Here is a 16,539-nt window from a genome sequence, read left to right on the forward strand (position 1 = left end):
TCACCCCAGAATCCTGCAGGAATCAAGGGCTACTTAGCCAGCGCGGTCAGTGCAAGTGACATCGATCATGCGGTACTTTAGATCCATCACCTTTCCGCATCACCACTTAAAACATAATCTCCCCCTCCACCAGGGGTTGAATTATTTTCTTATTTGACCCTCATCCTCTTCCCCTAGCTAAGTCCCTCACAAGGTCACTGCTCAAGCCTTGGGTATAAAGCCTTAGAGAGTTGGAGCCGAAACTTCAGAAAGGAGGGGGACTTCATTAACCTTCCAACTTCCAACCTTCTTATGCTGTCAGGAGTTTCTGATGCCCCTGGTGTTGGTTTGGGCAGAAGGTGACTTCAGCTGCAGACGGGGACGTCAGCTCCCATGCCCCACAGGGGCTAGAAGCAGCTTACAAGGTCACCTTGACGAATACCTGTGCGCAGGCTCCAACCGGGACCGAGTTAGTTTATAGTTGGGGTCACTGCCTTTCTGAGCCCTCCAGCTCCACCGAATTCCGGGCTCAGCCAGCCACAGCCAGCCCCTCTTCCTCACACGACAATAGGTTCTGTCCACCATTGAAACGACCTGCATCTTGAAAACTCCTTCCTTTCTGTGCCTGTATTTTCTGCCATTGCTCAGAAAACCCCCTGCTCCACTCCTAAGCTGTTCGCAGCGGAGTCCAGCCCCGGCGTTTACAGAAGGAGCGCAACCCTAGAGTCCGAAGCCTCTCCTTTTAAACCCAGCTCCGCCTCTGACTGCCTGGGTGACCTCAGACGGGTTTCTTCACTTCCTCTGTGGGCTGAGGGAAACAGTTTTTCCGCTCACGGGGTCCCCTGGATTCCTGAGATCACGAACGCCGACTACGGAGACCAGCGTCTGGCCCACCGGAGGTGCCCAAAAGCTAGGGGCGGGGGTCGTCTGTTAGCCTGATCCTACCGTGAAACACTGCCTCCGGGGGTTGGGAGGGGACTCGAGGTCCAAGAATCCGAATAATTCGCAGAATTGAGATAGGCTCTCGCCTCCCCCGTGATCTCCCTGCGTCCAGCCCCAAGCGAGTACCCGGACAGCCCGGCGCGGGCGCGCGGCAGCAGCCGGGGCCCGCGCCCGGGGCGGCGGAGGCAGGCTCGGGGCTGGACTGACGGCTCCGCGGGAAGGCGGAGCAGAGAGCGGGCGGCGGAGGAGGGGAGAGCCGCCGGGAGGAGGGCGCAGGGGCGGGAGGAGATACATGCGCGCTGCCCGCCGCCGCCGCCGCCGCCGCCGCCGCCGCAGTCCTTAGCTTCCCGGGGACAGGAAACCTTCGAGACCGCGCTGCCACGGCCGCCTCCGCCTCTCGGCTCCCGGTTCCGCGCGCCTGCCACACCCTCCGCCCCTCCTCCGGCATCTCTCGGCGGAGCGCCGCGGGGACTCGGCCCCGGGCTGTTGTCTCCCGTTCCGGGGGCGGGGGGGTAAGGTGTGACTTCCCCCCGCAGAAGCGGCGCGGCGGGGCGGGGGGGCCCGGGAGAAGATGGCGACGCCGGGAAGCGAACCCCAACCTTTCGTGCCTGCCCTGTCTGTGGCTACGCTGCACTCCCATCATCATCCCCACCACCACCACCACCACGGAGGAACCGGAGCCAGCGGCGGGGCCGCGGGAGGCGGCGGCGGCGGCGGCGGCGGGGGCTTCAACCTGCCCTTGAACCGGGGGCTGGAGCGCGCGCTGGAGGAAGCGGCCAACTCCGGGGGCTTGAACCTCAGTGCCAGGAAACTGAAGGAATTTCCCAGGACTGCGGCCCCCGCGCACGACCTCTCGGACACGGTGCAGGCAGGTGAGAGAGGGCCGAGGGCGGGCGGTGGGTGTGGGTGTCTGGCGAGCTGTCGCGCCTTCCCCGACGCGGTGGCCAGTCTGAGATCTGGCCTGACCGGGGGGTCCAGCGGCCCGTGCTGTCCCGAGGCAGGGGCCCGCGTGGGCGGTCCGGCCCGAGGAGAGCGGGGCTGCTCCGGGCCGCTGATCCCGCGGGCGCGTGGGTCCCCCCGCCGCGGCTGCGCCGGGGAAGTGGCCGCGGGGCTGGGACTTGCGGGCGCGCCGCGTGCGCGCAGTGGAAGTGGGAGGTTTCGGGCGGCTAAGGCCGCTTCCTGGGCCCGGCGCAGGGGCTGGGGACCCGGGCGCCGCGTCTGCGCCTCCGACCCGGGCAAAGCCTTCTTCGCGCCGAGGCGCCGCCCGTCCGGTTGGGAAGCCTCTAGACAAAGGTGGCGCGCCCTCCGCCGACCCGAGGGCACCGGCGCGGTGTCGCCGGGCCCCCCTCGGCGACACCACCGAGCGATCGGGCAACTTGTGTCCGCAGCTTCCTCTTCCTGCGTCTGTGCGAGGGGGGAGCGGCGGCTCTGGTCGCGAAACCGAATCGCAGCCGCTTCGCCCGGCTGTCGACTCGCTGGTTCTTTGCCTTCACCTCACCACCGCCCACGCGGTTTGGTCCTGCCACCGAGGCTACCTCGTACTCAGTAATCCGATCTTTGCGGGGGCCCTGGAAGAGACGGCAGGGTATACTTAAAAAAAAAAAAAAGTAATTAAAGTGAGCCGGTTTCCATCCATGAGCCCGACAAGTTGTAACTCGCGCCAATGAGCATACAGCGTTTTCAAGTTATGTCATGTGTTGACATATTTCTGAGAGGTCGGCGTTCCCTTTGGTAGTTGGAGTTACTGGAGCAGGATCTATAAACAGGACGGAGGCTGGTGGAATGCGATTCGGGCCTTGGGGTCCTGATAGAACTGCCTGGGTTGCCCACCGTCTGGTTTCAGTTCCTTGGAGGAGGGTTTGTATCTTGGCGAGCGCCCAGCACTTCCCAGAGCAGTGGGTACCCCATTTGGGAACCACCCACCAGACCTCCTCCGGTGTCATTGCTTGACGGGCCCGAGTGTCAGACCCCCAGGGGATCCTGGATGGCTTGACTGTCAGCTCCAGATCTCAATTTCCTCTCTTGCGGGAAGATGGGAGTGGGGAGAGGGAGCAGACAGTGGCCTTTTGGAGCTAGATTCCAGCGCTCCCCTCTTTAATTCAATGCACATTTATTAAGAGTCCTGATGGATATTTAGACGAGTTCTGAGTTCACTAGAGGCAGAAAGCACTCTTTGCGGCCATTAAACTTTGTAATTTGGATCTAGGGATAGTCGGGAATGGGCAAAAAGGAGGGAATTTCCAGAGCTGAGTTGTCAACAGCTGGGGAGGTTCTTGATTGGACCACTTAGATGCAGTTTCTCAAGTAGAAGTTATTCCAAGAATTGCCTGGATCGTTAACTTAGGGAAAAAAATCCGTTGTTAAGTTGTACTTCCCTTTTGCCGCAGCTTGTAAGGTGAGCTATGGCAGGATTGGATATGATTGCCGAAAATGTAGCTGGCAGGATATTCATTTCATTGGATATGAAAATGGAGCTGGCAGGACCAATAAAATTCTGTGTCTGTATGTTCAGAAGGAGGCACTGAATAGTGTTCTTCTACTTCTGACGTTTGTTTCAAAGTTGGGTGAACTTGATGTGTCTGCCCTACTGGTGTTTTTTTGGAGAAGACCAGTACTTTTAAAAGCAGAGACCACCTCTTTCAGTTCAGACCTAACGGTGTGAAGCATGGTGGCGTTTAGAACAAGATTTCCGTTTTCCTCTCTTTGCTTGTTTGTGGTGAGCTGTGGTTGTGAGTTCTGTAAGTTTTAAATTCGAAACCTCACTTGCACATGTTCCATGTGCAGAAAATTTGAACTAGTTAAATCTTGGAGGCTTAACCTTAGTGACAGTGAACTGAAAATGTTAGTTCCTCAGTCATGTCTGACTCTTTTGAGACCCCAGGTACTGGGCCCACCAGGCTCCTCTGTCCATGGAGTTCTCCAGGCAAGGATACTGGAGTGGATAGCCATTCCCTTGTCCAGGGAATTTTCCCAACCCAGGGATCGAATCTGGGTCTCCTGCATTGCAGATAATTTTTACCATCTGAGCCAGCGGGGTTAACTCCCTGTGGACAAAGGCAATGTTAATTATGGGAGGAGAAATGTCACTGGAGTTTGTAGAAAGTTAGGAAAACTTAGAGGTAAAGAGTATTCAATGTAGACAGTTCATTTATGTGAGATTTCATTACCCAAATGTGTTAAAGAGTTGCTTTTGCAAAAACATTTTTGCCTCAGGTCAAAGCTGGATGTAAACCAATTGTGTTCTGCCCTTTGCTCTGTTTACCCAGAGCACTGTTCCTTATTTGGAAGAGCAAAACTCAAAATAAAGCAAGAGTTAAAATTACCTCCAGCGTGCCCAGTGCTGACAGTTCCTGCATATAAAGAGTTCTACAAGAGTGGAGTGTCTGAGTAGTAACATATACAATAAAGACAGTGGATTCTCTGGGGTTCATACTTAGTTTACAGAACATCTCTTAAAATCAGAAGGACACACAAAGATCCTTAAAGACCTGAGATGTAAAGTGGACTTTTTCATAAATTTTGTAAGACAGGGAGTGACAGAGGAAGCTTTATCTCCCCGTTCAGTTGTATAATTCAGGCCATTTGGTTTATGCCTTGTAAAAGTAACTCTTCTGGCAGCCACCCTAAGCAGAACTGCCCTCTTGGGCAATGTAGCTTATCTGGCCAGGAGTTGAAAACCCAGATGTAAACATAGAAATATAGAAGCCCAAGGTTGCTCAGTAGATGTTTAAGCTCTGTTAATCAAGTGCATACATCCCTTTCATAGGAAAAACAAAAACAAAAAAACAACACTCTCAGGCCTTCCCCCTTACTTTGAGCCAATCAACTTACTCATATTTGAGTGCAGATAGTTTGGTTGTCAGGATCTAGACTTCTGGCTGGTGAGCTGGGGAAAGAAGGGCTGTGTGCTGGCATAGGTGACCCTGACTGAATGGGAGAAGAACCACGATGAGCTCTTGGACTGGGCTCTGTATCACCCTGCCGGGTCCTTGTGAGATGCCAGTTCAGATCCTCTTGCACAGCTGGGGAGAGCTGAGTTCTTACATGTTCAACGTCATCGCTCTACTTAGATGCTAAACCAGGGATGGAACCCTGATGATTTCACTCTAGCGTGTGTGTTCTTGACTGTGGTGCTAGTGGTAAAGAATCTGCCTGCCAGTTCAGGAGACATAAGAGATGTGAGTTCAATCTCTGGAGGAGGAAACAGCAACCCACTCCAGTATTCTTGAGGGGAAATCCCATGGACAGAGGAGCCTGGGGAGGGCTACAGTCCATAGGGTTGCAAAGAGTTGCACACGACTGGAGCGACTTGGCACATACACACACAGGGAAGGGGTGGGGAGGAGTAGAATCCAGGAGGGCACCTGGAGGTTCATTCAACCAGCATTCGTTCTGCAAGTACCCACCAAGCACCGCCCAGCGCCAGGCACTGTTCTAGGCACCAAGGATACAGCAGGGACCAACAGAGACTCCCTTGACCCCTTTGATGGAGTTTTCATTCTCCTTGTGGATGAGGGAGGAGGTCATTGAAGAAATAGATCTTGAAGGATGAACTGGGAAGACTTACAGGAGACGTACCCTATCTTCGTTTAGAAGTATACACGCTGCCTGTATTAAAGGTGACTTGTAGTATCTTGTAACAATAGCACAAATGGTAGTAATAAATACGAACTGAAGCAGAAAGTCAGGTCTGAGAAAAAAGTACGCAAATACGTGTGTTGGGAAAGCAAACTTGTTGTTGTTCTAGTGCTGGTTTATTAAATAGTGTCATTTGGGGATAAGGAGGTTCCAGAGGGTGTTTGTATGACTGAAATGAAGTGAACTGAAAAGAGGAGTAAGAAAAGAAAGAGTCTGTCTCAGGCTGATTGCTGGAGGTCCTGGAAAATGACAAGGAAAATCTTGGATCGGAGGTACAGAACAGTGGTTGAAAGTTGGTCACTTTAAGGAGAGAGTGGGGCGTGTTATTGCTGGTATCTTTTTTAGGGGTGGCTGGAAGCAGGAAAGGCGATATGGGAAATGCAGGGCTTGCCCAGGGAGGAATACAGATGAGAAATGTACTCAGTGAGGTCCTGTATGTGCCAGTGGTGGTGCCGGAGAAGATGCAAAGAGTAAGACATGACAGGAGCACATGTGAGATGCAGAGTGATCTTTTTTTTTTTTTTTAAATAAAACCCCTGCATCGTCTTCTTTTTTTTTAAATATGTAATTTTTTATTTATGTCTTTTTTTACTTTGGCTGTGCTGGGTCTTCGCTGCTGCACGGGCTTTTCTCTAGTTGCAGCAAGCGGGGGCTCCTCTCCACTTGCCAGTCGGGGGCGTCTCGTTGGCGGCGGCCTCTCTCGTGGCAGAGCACAGGCTCGAGGTCAGGCGGGCTCAGTGGTTTCGGCTCCCCGGCTCTAGAGCGCAGGCTCAACAGTTGTGACCCACCGGCTCGGTTGTTCCAAGGCATGTGGGATCGTCCCAGATCAGGGATCGAACCTGTCTCCTTCATTGGCAGGTGGATTTTTTTTTTTTTTTTTTACCGCTGAGTCACCAGAGATGCCCCCTTTATTTTGCATCCTTTAATTTCAAAACGAAATACGAAAAACATGATACACAGCCTTCAATCCCCCCTGTCAAACGTGGGAAGGAATAGGGCTTGAGGCCCTGAACTCCTGCTTTAGAGAGGACGGAAATAAAACCACTGGACTTCAGCAGAGGGGAGCAGGTGGGCCACGCCACCGGGGCTGCTGCTGGGGCGGCCACGGGAACCAGGAAGCCGTGGGGACCTCAAGGTGTGACGCTGGTGGCACAGATAGACATGGTCTGCAAAATTCAGAAGAAAAGGTCATTTTAGTTAAACTGGCTAGGAGAGATTCTCCTAGCCTGAGATGGGGTTTGCGTCAGGTTTTGCAGGCTGGTTAGGTTTTGGATGGAAGTCCGCATGCACATTCTGTGGTTGGAAAAATGGTGTGAATGTGGGACATGAGAACATGACAGCCTGAGATCTGCTGTGAATACAAGTGAGACAGGCGTTCAGGCCGGGACCTCTGGTCCCGTCCTCTCACCCGCCATCCCCGTGCAAGGGGGTGACGCAGCACAGGGCTCTCAGGACCCTGTAGGACACTGCGGATGGCTGGGGCCTGGGATATGTCAGCCTTGGGACTAAGGCTGTCTGTCTGCGATACCGCGCTCAAATATCTACAGAGGCAAAGAATCTTCCCCGAGATTTGTGGCTGCTCTGCTGAAGTCTGAATCTCCCTACCCCACTCCCATTCTGTCTCAACTGAATCCTTGGGATATTAGCTTCCTTTAGTCACTGGGATGCACCCAGGACTTGATGAAATCTATTTGGTCTAAAAAATTATTCCATAATTTTGGCCATAAAGATTTTTCATTATGAATGTAATGAAACTTGAAATCACACGTGCTTTTGTAGAACATTATGTTCTTTTGTAGTTATGCTTTGTTTCAAATTATGTTTCTGCTATTGAATTGAATTGACTAGTCACTGTGCTATAACGATCATTTATAGTGGTAGTCACTCTCATTTAAATGGCTCTATTTATCACGTATATTCTGACTATTAATACTTCAAAAACAAGGAGTCACAGCTTTTCCTCCCTATTATTATTGTTGTTGATCAGTTTCACTATTGTTGTTTGATCACTGAGTTGTATCTGACTCTTTGCAACCCCATGGACTGTAGCCCGTCAGGCTCTTCTGTCCATGGGATTCTCCAGGCAAGAATACTGGAGTGGGTTGCTATTTCCTTCTCCAGGGGATCTTCCAGGACCAGGGACTGGCCCGTGTCTCCTGCATGGTCTCTAGCGGATTCTTTACTGCTGACCCACCAGGGAAGCCCCGGTTTCACTGTGGTTTAGTTGCTCAGTCATGTCCAACTCTTTGTGACCTAATGGACTGTAGCTGCCAGGTTCCTCTGTCCGTGGGATTTCTCAGGCAAGAGTACTGGAGTGGGCTGCCGTTTAGAGGACTTCTAGTAGTAAAAGCTGTTAGCACTGCGACGTCTCCGTGCATGTGGTGGCTCTGCACCGTATCCACATATGCTCGTCCACGTTTCTATGTGTGGCAGAAACAGTCTCCACAAACACACCCGTATTCTCATTGCTTGCATTATGGGCCGCTCCTTATTGAAAAGGCAGGAACACGATACTCATGTTTCCAGAATAACAGCATACAACCATAGGCCCATAAAATCTCTGGGAATTTTTGAGCTGTGCCAGTTTATAAAGGTTCGCCCAGGGTTTGACCTTCATCATTGAAAGTATTCCACCGGCTAATTTGTTAGTCACTGTGACATCTTATTTGTTTTTTGATGAGTGTCAGTTATTAGGCAAAAATTTGGCACAACCCCACTATTTAAAAATTTTAACTTCAATTGTTGACTAAGATTTTTTTTTTTTTTTTTTTTTTAGTTCTGTTGCAACTTAAATTTTTCATGCTGTGGTTCAGCAGTTCTTTGGTTTTAAGCATTTAAAGGGTGGGTACCTTTTGAAATCCATGTGAGTGTTGATAGGTGCAGAGGTTAATTTCCTTTGCCCTTGCTGCCCTGCTGGTGTGAACAAAGACTTAGAAGTTGGTACTCAACTTTGTCATTACTTATCAATATTTAAACACAAGTTGCTTCCTTCTTTTGTGTGTACTTTTCTCTTTATCCCCTTTTTCATATGTACCTATCTGTATCTATCGACCTATATCCATAGATACAACTATTTACCTATACCTACAGGCGTATTTGGGCTTCCCTGGTGGCTCAGAGGTTAAAGCGTCTGCCTGCAGTGCAGGCGACCCGGGTTCCATCCCTGAGTCAGGAAGATCCCCTGGAGAAGGAAATAGCAGCCCACTCCCAGTAGTCTTGCCTGGAGAATCCCATGGAGGGAGGAGCCTGGTGGGCTACAGTTCATGGGGTCTCAAAGAGTTGGACATGACTGAGCGATTTCACTTTCTATAGGTATATTTATATACCTGTATTAATCAGTATATATCTATATACTTGGACTTCTCTGGTGCTCAGACGGTAAAGAATCTGCATGCAGTGTGGAAGACTTGGGTTCGATCCCTGGGTTGAGAAGATCCCCTGGAGAAAGGAATGGCAACCCACTCCAGTATTCTTGACTGGGAAATCCCATGGACAGAGGAGCCTAGTGGGCCACAGTGCATGGGGTCGCAAAGAGTCAGACACGACTGAGCAACTCACACACACACACAAGCAGATCTATGTACTTATATCTGTATACATTTATATGTGTGTGACTTGCTTAGCCAAAAAAGAAAGCCCAACTGTATTTGCATATTCAATGCCTTTATTTATGTACAGTTTATAAGTAGTGTGGGGGCATTTACTATTGCTACAAATTTCTTGTTGTATGAAAGTTTTTTGGCACCAAATTTTTCATTTGCTATATAAATTTCTTTGGCTAGAGATAAAAGGTATAAAGACTTTTTATATTTATGCTCGGCAGCATTTACTTTCCCTTAATATCTTCCCAAAGTCATCTCCTCCTGGCGCTGTGTTGAGTCTGCTTTTCCAGAGACTTGGCGATTTAAATGGCAGAAATGCTATGAACTCTGCTTAAGGTGCTTATGGGGGTCCTCGGTTGGGTCACATGACTTGAACTTTTGTCTGTGCCTCATAGAATTCTGTTTGTGATGCTCCTTGCTAGATTTGGCTTAGCGTTTTGGAAAATTAGACTTCTGCCTTAGAAAGGCATCGGGGAAAACTGGCCTGGGCTCAGGTCTGGTACTGCCCACCTCGATCACTGTTTGTGACCTCTTTCAGTGATGATGTCACTTGTTGGAATTCAGATGATTTGGAGTTAACTGTGATGTTTATTTCAAATATAAAATTATGTGTATGCTCAGTCATGTCTGACTCTTTGCAGCCCCATGACTGTAGCCCGCCAGGCCTCTCTGTCCATGGGAGGATTTTCCAGGCAAGAACACTGGAGTGGGTTGCTATGTCCTTCTCCAGGGGATCTTGCCGACCTAGGGATTGAACCTGCATCTCTTGCACCCTGTCAGATTCTTTACCAATAGCACCCCCTGGGAAGTCCCTATCATAAAAGGCTTAAGGATGTAAGACCCCAAACCCAACTATATTTATATAGCCGATGTATAATTTATAAGATGTCAAGAGGCTTCTGTTTTATTGCTACTATTTTTCGTGCGTGGCGTGGAAGTTTTTTGCAGCAGAATTTTCAGTTGCTATGATATTTCAGATAAGTTTTTGTGTGTATGTGGTGTGAATTGTTTAACCAAAAAAAGAAAAAAGGCAAGAAAGAAAAGAAAGAAAAAAAATAAGAATGGTCAGGATTCCATGTAAGCCTTAGGCCTGCCAATAGAGACGCAAGCCTGAAGCACGTCTGTGTTCTCTTCATCTTAATTTCAGAGTTCAGTAGTATTGCTTCCATATACTATAGTAAGAAGTCGTACATTTGGAAACCATCTGTTCCCACAAAGTAATTCAAAAATCGAGTGAGATTGTTTACATGGACAGAAAGTCGAAGAACTGTGAGAATTTGGCTTCTCTTGCAAGCAAGTAGAAGTGAGATGCCTTTCTCAAAGTCAGATTTCTGGGTGTGCTCCTACTTTTTCCTATCTGGGTCCTCCACTGGTCATAAAGGAGGGATACTGGGGCAAAAAAGAAAAAAAAATTGGAGACAGGCAGTGTTTGGTTTGCATCATAGAAACATGTTAATTTGGGGTTGCTGAGAAATTATTGCTCCTGTGTTCATAGGAGGTTGATACTGAGCCAGGTTAATTTATGGTACCTGGAACCCTTCCAGGCTGTTCCAGGGTCAGGCTTTATAACTTTGGAAATCTTTGATACTTGCTTTCTTCCTTCGGCTGTGCTTCCTCAGTCTCTTTGCTGGAGGGCCCTAAGACCTTGGGACTCGAAGCAGAGTCGGTATCTCTCTGGTCCAGTGAGCCTTGAGGTTCCCCTTCACTGTTCTCCCCAGAGGGGCAGAGGGAAGCCCCATCTTGGTTTTCTTAATCCTCTGGCTTCTCCTGTGGTCTTGCTTTTGACAGCGGACCTCTGCAGCTCTGCCCATGGAGTTTTGCTACCCAAGGTTTTCCTCTGATGTTCTTTTTTTTTTTAAATTCCATGCATTCATTTTATTGGCGCATAACTGCTTTACCGTGCGGTGCCGCTTCCTGCTGTACACAGTGTGAATCAGGTCTGTGCACACACATGCTCCCTGCCCCCCGAGCCTCCCCTCGAGGTCGCCGCAGAGCCCTGAGCGGAGCCCCCTGTGTGACACAGCGGCTTCCCCCCTCGCTGTCCGGTGTGCATGTCAGCGCTGCTGCCCCCGCCGTCCGCGCCCCTCGCCTCCTGTACCCACATGTCCGTTTTCCACATCCTCTAACGCTCATCCCTATTTTTTGATGTTGATGCTGCACAGACTTACAAGTAGCATCAGTACATCTGACCTGGTTTCATCAGCCTGGCTCTGATGTGCCGCATTTTCTCTCTGCAGGCAAAGGCGATGAGCTCCAAGATAGCACCTCCTCTTGCAGACTGCCTGACTTGGCCTTCCTTTCCATTGCCTACATTTCCCTTTTCCAGGTCATTTCCCTCGCTTCCCCCCGCCCCCTCCCCACCTTCTGCCCTGGAAAAGTGTGAAAGTGAAGTCACTCAGTCATGTCCGACTCTTTGCAACCCCACGGACTGTAGCCCACCAGGCTCCTCCGTCCATGGGATTTTCCAGGCAAGAGTACTGGGGTGGGTTGCCGTTTCATTCTCCAGGGGATCTTCCCAACCCAGGGATCGAACCCAGGTCTCCCACGTTGCAGGCAGACACTTTACTGCCTGAGCCGTCAGGGAAGCCCTTCTGCCCTAGGTGAGTCTACTTAACCCTGCTCCCATTCTGGCCAGTCCCCAGCCTCCTCAGGATGGGGCCTCCCTGGCAGCCCTTCCGTGCAGATCTGAGCGCAGAATCAGGCCCAGCTCTAAGACACTTTGGCATTATTTCCTTGTGGCGCTTTTTTGTTAATTATTGTCTTCCTCTCTGGTGCTTTCCTCATGCTTAAACTCTTTCCTCCTTTGCTGGCCTGTGAGGTCTGGCTCAGCAGGGATTTCCCCTTGGTTTCGTGTGTGCCCTCCATACGAGGGACAGAAAGTGCTAGATTAATATCAGTGCACTGTTCCTCTCCTCTTTCCTACTCACAGCCGTCTCTTAGTCCCTGCACTTTCAGTCCATCATCTTGGATCTGCCACGATGCATAGTTGCTGATCTGCTGCCGTTTTTTTGGCCTTCTTCTTCTTTTTTTTTCCCACACGGCATCTCTTTGCTTCTCAGCCATCGCCCACTCTACTCGTTGGCTCAGGCTGCTGTAAGAAAGTACCGCAGACTGGGTGTCTTAACAGAAATTTATTTCCTCCCTGTTCTAGAGGCTGAAAGTCCAAAGTCTCGGTGTCGGCGGGGCTGCTTTCTCCCGAGGCATCACTCCTTGGCTTGTTGATGGCCGCCCTGCCCCTGTGTTTGTGTGGCCCTGCCTCTGTCCTTGAGCATCCCTGCTGTCTCCTTGTGGGTCCGTATTTCCTCCTCCTATGAAGACACTGGTCACACTGAATTAGGGCCCGCCCATAACCCACTCATAAAACCTTATGTGTGGGTATATGACTTGAGAGGCCTGGTCTCCAAATAGATCATGTTCTGAGGATCTGGGGCTTCGATGCATGAATCTAGGGGAACACGATTCAGCCCAGCACACAGTCCTCCTGGCCTGGATAAAGTGACTGTGCTATAAGCCTGCCTTCCTGGTAGGCCTGGGCCAGGCCAGTCTTATTCCCCACAGTAAATGTTTCTGAGTACCTGATGTGCTGTAAAAGGAAGGGGCCACATACACACTTAAAAATGGGTGACTCTGACTAAAACCTGGGTCGCCCTCCTCCCCACCACCTCTCCCAAATTTAGAATCTTCTTTTGGGTGGTTGGTGGGTCCCTAGAGTTATTCTTTCTCAACAGCTAAGATTACTTTCTTCAATGTTTGCCAAGTGTTTGATAAGCCAGATTACATCCAGAGGTCGAGTTGTCATGACTTCTGAGAGGGACAGGTGGGAGTTTTATTGTATCAAATGTTGCTTGAAGTTAGCACTTGAACTGAAAGTAAACAGGTCTTGAGCACCTAGCATGGGTAGCAGCTGTGGATGATTAAAAAAAAATAGAGACGCAGTTGTTGGTATAGATTTTGCAGAATTGGATGAGGATTAAAGTAACATATTTGAAAGCACTGTTGTTGTTTCATTGCTGAGTTGTGTCTGATTCTTTTGCGACCCAGTGGACTGCAGCCCACCGGGCTCCTCTGTCCACGGGACTTTCCAGGCAAGAATACTGGAGTGGCTTGGCATTTCTTTCTCCAGGGGGTCTTCCTGGCTCAGGGCTCCAACTCGAGTCTCCTGAATTGCAGGTGGTTTCTTTACGCCTGAGCCATCTGGGAAGCCCCGAAAGTACTGTATTCTCAGTAACTGTCATTTTCTGAAAAAGCCTTTCAGTCCTTAGCCTAAGGGACTGTCTTCGCCTTTGTGTAGCTTAGAGGTTGAAAATCAACTCTCTTGAGCCTCAAAGACCAGGGTCCAAATCTTGGTATTGTCGATTATTAACTGTGTCACTCTGACCAGATAACTTAAACTCCGAGTATCAGTTTCCTGTGAACTGATGTCTTACCTATAAAATGGGAACAGTGGGTCCTGAGTCATGTTGTGAGGACAGTGGTTATAACAACAATAGCAACACTATCGAGTGCTTTTCTGTGTCAGGCATTGTTCCATGTGCTTTATATGTAAATATATATATTAACTATGTGTAATATATACATTCCCTCATTTAATTCTTGCTGAGCGTTCTGTTTTAACTGCAGTAGGAGCTCAATACCTCCTAACCTTCCCAACTGCCAGCTGGGTTCCACCCAACTTCTGATATCCAGTTGAAATCCACCTCCCTCTGAAATGCCTTTCTCGACCACTCTAGACGGAGGAGGGAGTTTCTAGATATCTAGAAATCACCCCTTCACATCTTTCCCTCATTTAATAGCTGAGGACACTGAGGCTCAGAGAGCTTAAGCCACTTGCCCAAGGTCACACAGCAGGGCGGTGGGCACCTCTCAGCCAGGAAGCTCCCTCCCTTCTTACACATCTCAGGTCAGCCCCACCAGACCAGCCAGGAGGAAGGACCCTAGAAGAAAAAAAATATACTGTGAAACCTTTAATAACACGTGGTCCAAAGCTGGGGAGAGTAAGATAGGAAATGAAACGCGGTTACAGAGTAACCGTGTTAGTTCAGGATTTTACGGCATGCGGTTTGGAGGACATGCTTGGGCTCCATGTAAATTGGATCCCAAAGTACTGACAGACGCGTGGGGCAGTCCCACCCAGACTCAGGCCTGGAGGTCCACAGCCGCCTGTCAGAGCAAGACTTTTCTCAGCACTTGGAATCCATTTTCCTATGGAAATAAAGTAGTAAGTGGTGGTTTGGTTCTCCCGCCAACCCTCCCTTTAACCCTGGCAGAGCTGGGCCTTTGTGCTGACCATGTTACTTTGGAAAAATGCAGACTCCCTTCTGTCATGGAATTCTGCATCAGGATGTGAAACTCTGGCCTCTTGGCGATCGCTCTGCTCTCTCCCCTGAGGCCGTTCTGACCCAATGTCAGGAAGCCCACCTCCCTCCCAGGCCCCTTGGTCAGCGGGCCCAGCAGACTGGGCGTCCCTTCCACCCGGGGCGGGGAGCCAGCTGTTGTGTTGTGCGTGCGTACTCAGTCAAGTCCCACTCTTTGCGACCCCGTGGATCGTACATAGCCCCCCAGGCTCCACTGTCCATGGAATTTCCCAGGCAACAATACTGGAGCGGGTTGTCATTTCCTTCTCCAGGGTAATCTTCCTGACCCAGGGATCGAACCCGCATCTCATGGGTCTCCTGCACTGCTAGATGGATTCTTTACCCCTGAGCAACCTGGGAACCTCAGGTGGGCATAAGTTGAGGGTCAGCTCTGGGGCTTAACGAGGCATCCAGACCTGAGAGGAGCTGGTCTGGGAAATTCCCCTTGCAGGAGACGGCAGGGATGGAAATGCTTCTCTGCCTAGCTGGTGCAGTTTTTACATATTATTCTCCCAAATTGTTTATTTTAGAATTTGAAGCAAATTACTGAGTCTTGCTGAACTTCAGGTGGGTAATTTGTTTTGTTTTGATATTTATTTATTTGGGTGCATAGGGTCTGAGTTGTGCCGCACTGGATCTTTAGTTGTGGCATGTGGGATCTAGTTCCCCGACTGGGAATCGAACCCTGGCCCCCAGCACTGGGAGTGTGGAGTCTTAGCCACTGGACCACCAGGCAAGTCCCCAGGTTTGTAATTTGTTGATGGTGAAAATACTCTTTTCCAGATGCTCAATATCACTCATTATTAGAGAAATGCAAATCAAAACCACAATGAGGTACCATCTCACGCGGGTCAGAATGGCTGCTATCAAAAAGTCTACAACAATAAATGCTGGAGAGGGTGTGGAGAAAAGGGAACCCTCTTACACTGCTGGTGGGAATGCAAACTAGTACCGCCACTATAGAGAACAGTGTGGAGATTTCTTTAAAAACTGGAAATAGAACTGCCATATGACCCAGCAATCCCACTTCTGGGCATACACACCGAGGAAACCAGATCTGAAAGAGACACGTGCACCCCAATGTTCATCACAGCACTGTTTATAATAGCCAGGACATGGAAGCAACCTAGATGCCCATCAGCAGACGAATGGATAAGGAAGCTGTGGTACATATACACCATGGAATATTACTCAGCCATTAAAAAGAATACATTTGAATCAGTTCTAATGAGATGGATGAAACTGGAGCCCATTATACAGAGTGAAGTAAGTCAGAAAGAAAAACACTAATACAGTATATTAACACATATATATGGAATTTAGAAAGATGGTAACGATGACCCTATATGCGAGGCAGCAAAAGAGACACAGATATAAAGAACAGACTTTTGGATTCTGGGAGAAGGCAAGGGTGGGATGATTTGAGAGAACAGCATTGAAACGTGTATATTGCCATATGTGAACTAGATCGCCCGTCCAGGTTCAATGCATGAGACAGGGCGCTCAGGGCTGGTGCACTGGGATGACCCTGAGGGGTGGGGTGGGGAGGGAGGTGAGAAGGGGGTTCAGGATGGGGGTCACATGTACACCCATGACTGCGTCATGTCAATGTATGGCAGAAACCACCACAATATTGTAAAGTAATTGGCCTCCAATTAAAATAAATAAATTAATTAAAAAAATACTCTTTTCCCCTCAGGGCTGTTGTGAGGAGGTGAGATACAGTCCCCAGAGCAGAATTTGGGTTTGGCTTAAGTGAGTGATCAGTAGATGTCACTTGCTTTTCTAGATTCCCAAGGGTTGACGTGTCTTAGTTTTTCTTCTGTAAGATAAATAACTGGTTGTCATCAGCCTGTCATTGGCATAGTGGCTAAGAGTACACATGGCTGGCTCTCAGTCCTGGTTTCACAAGAACATGGCTAGTACTTAACTTCCCTGAGTCTCAGTTTCCTTGTCTTGCAATGAGGGATCATAATCATAGGATTATTGTGCGGAGGGAATGAATATATGTGTAAAGTGCTCAG

General features: G+C 49.5%; 1 protein-coding gene across 1 annotated transcript in view; it reads left to right on the plus strand.

Annotated features, from left to right (window-relative positions):
- The first annotated feature begins 833 nt into the window (after positions 1-833).
- The window catches only part of LRCH1 (leucine rich repeats and calponin homology domain containing 1), a 210,059-nt gene continuing 194,353 nt past the window's right edge, over positions 834-16,539 (plus strand). Inside the window, exon 1 of the mRNA XM_065901936.1 lies at positions 834-1,793. Within this exon, the coding sequence (XP_065758008.1) occupies positions 1,493-1,793 (301 nt within the window). The 5' untranslated portion in view covers positions 834-1,492. The remainder of the gene's footprint in view (positions 1,794-16,539) is intronic.

Source organism: Muntiacus reevesi, chromosome 11 (assembly GCF_963930625.1).
Source record: "Muntiacus reevesi chromosome 11, mMunRee1.1, whole genome shotgun sequence".
In the NCBI taxonomy this organism is placed as follows: Eukaryota; Metazoa; Chordata; class Mammalia; order Artiodactyla; family Cervidae; genus Muntiacus; species Muntiacus reevesi.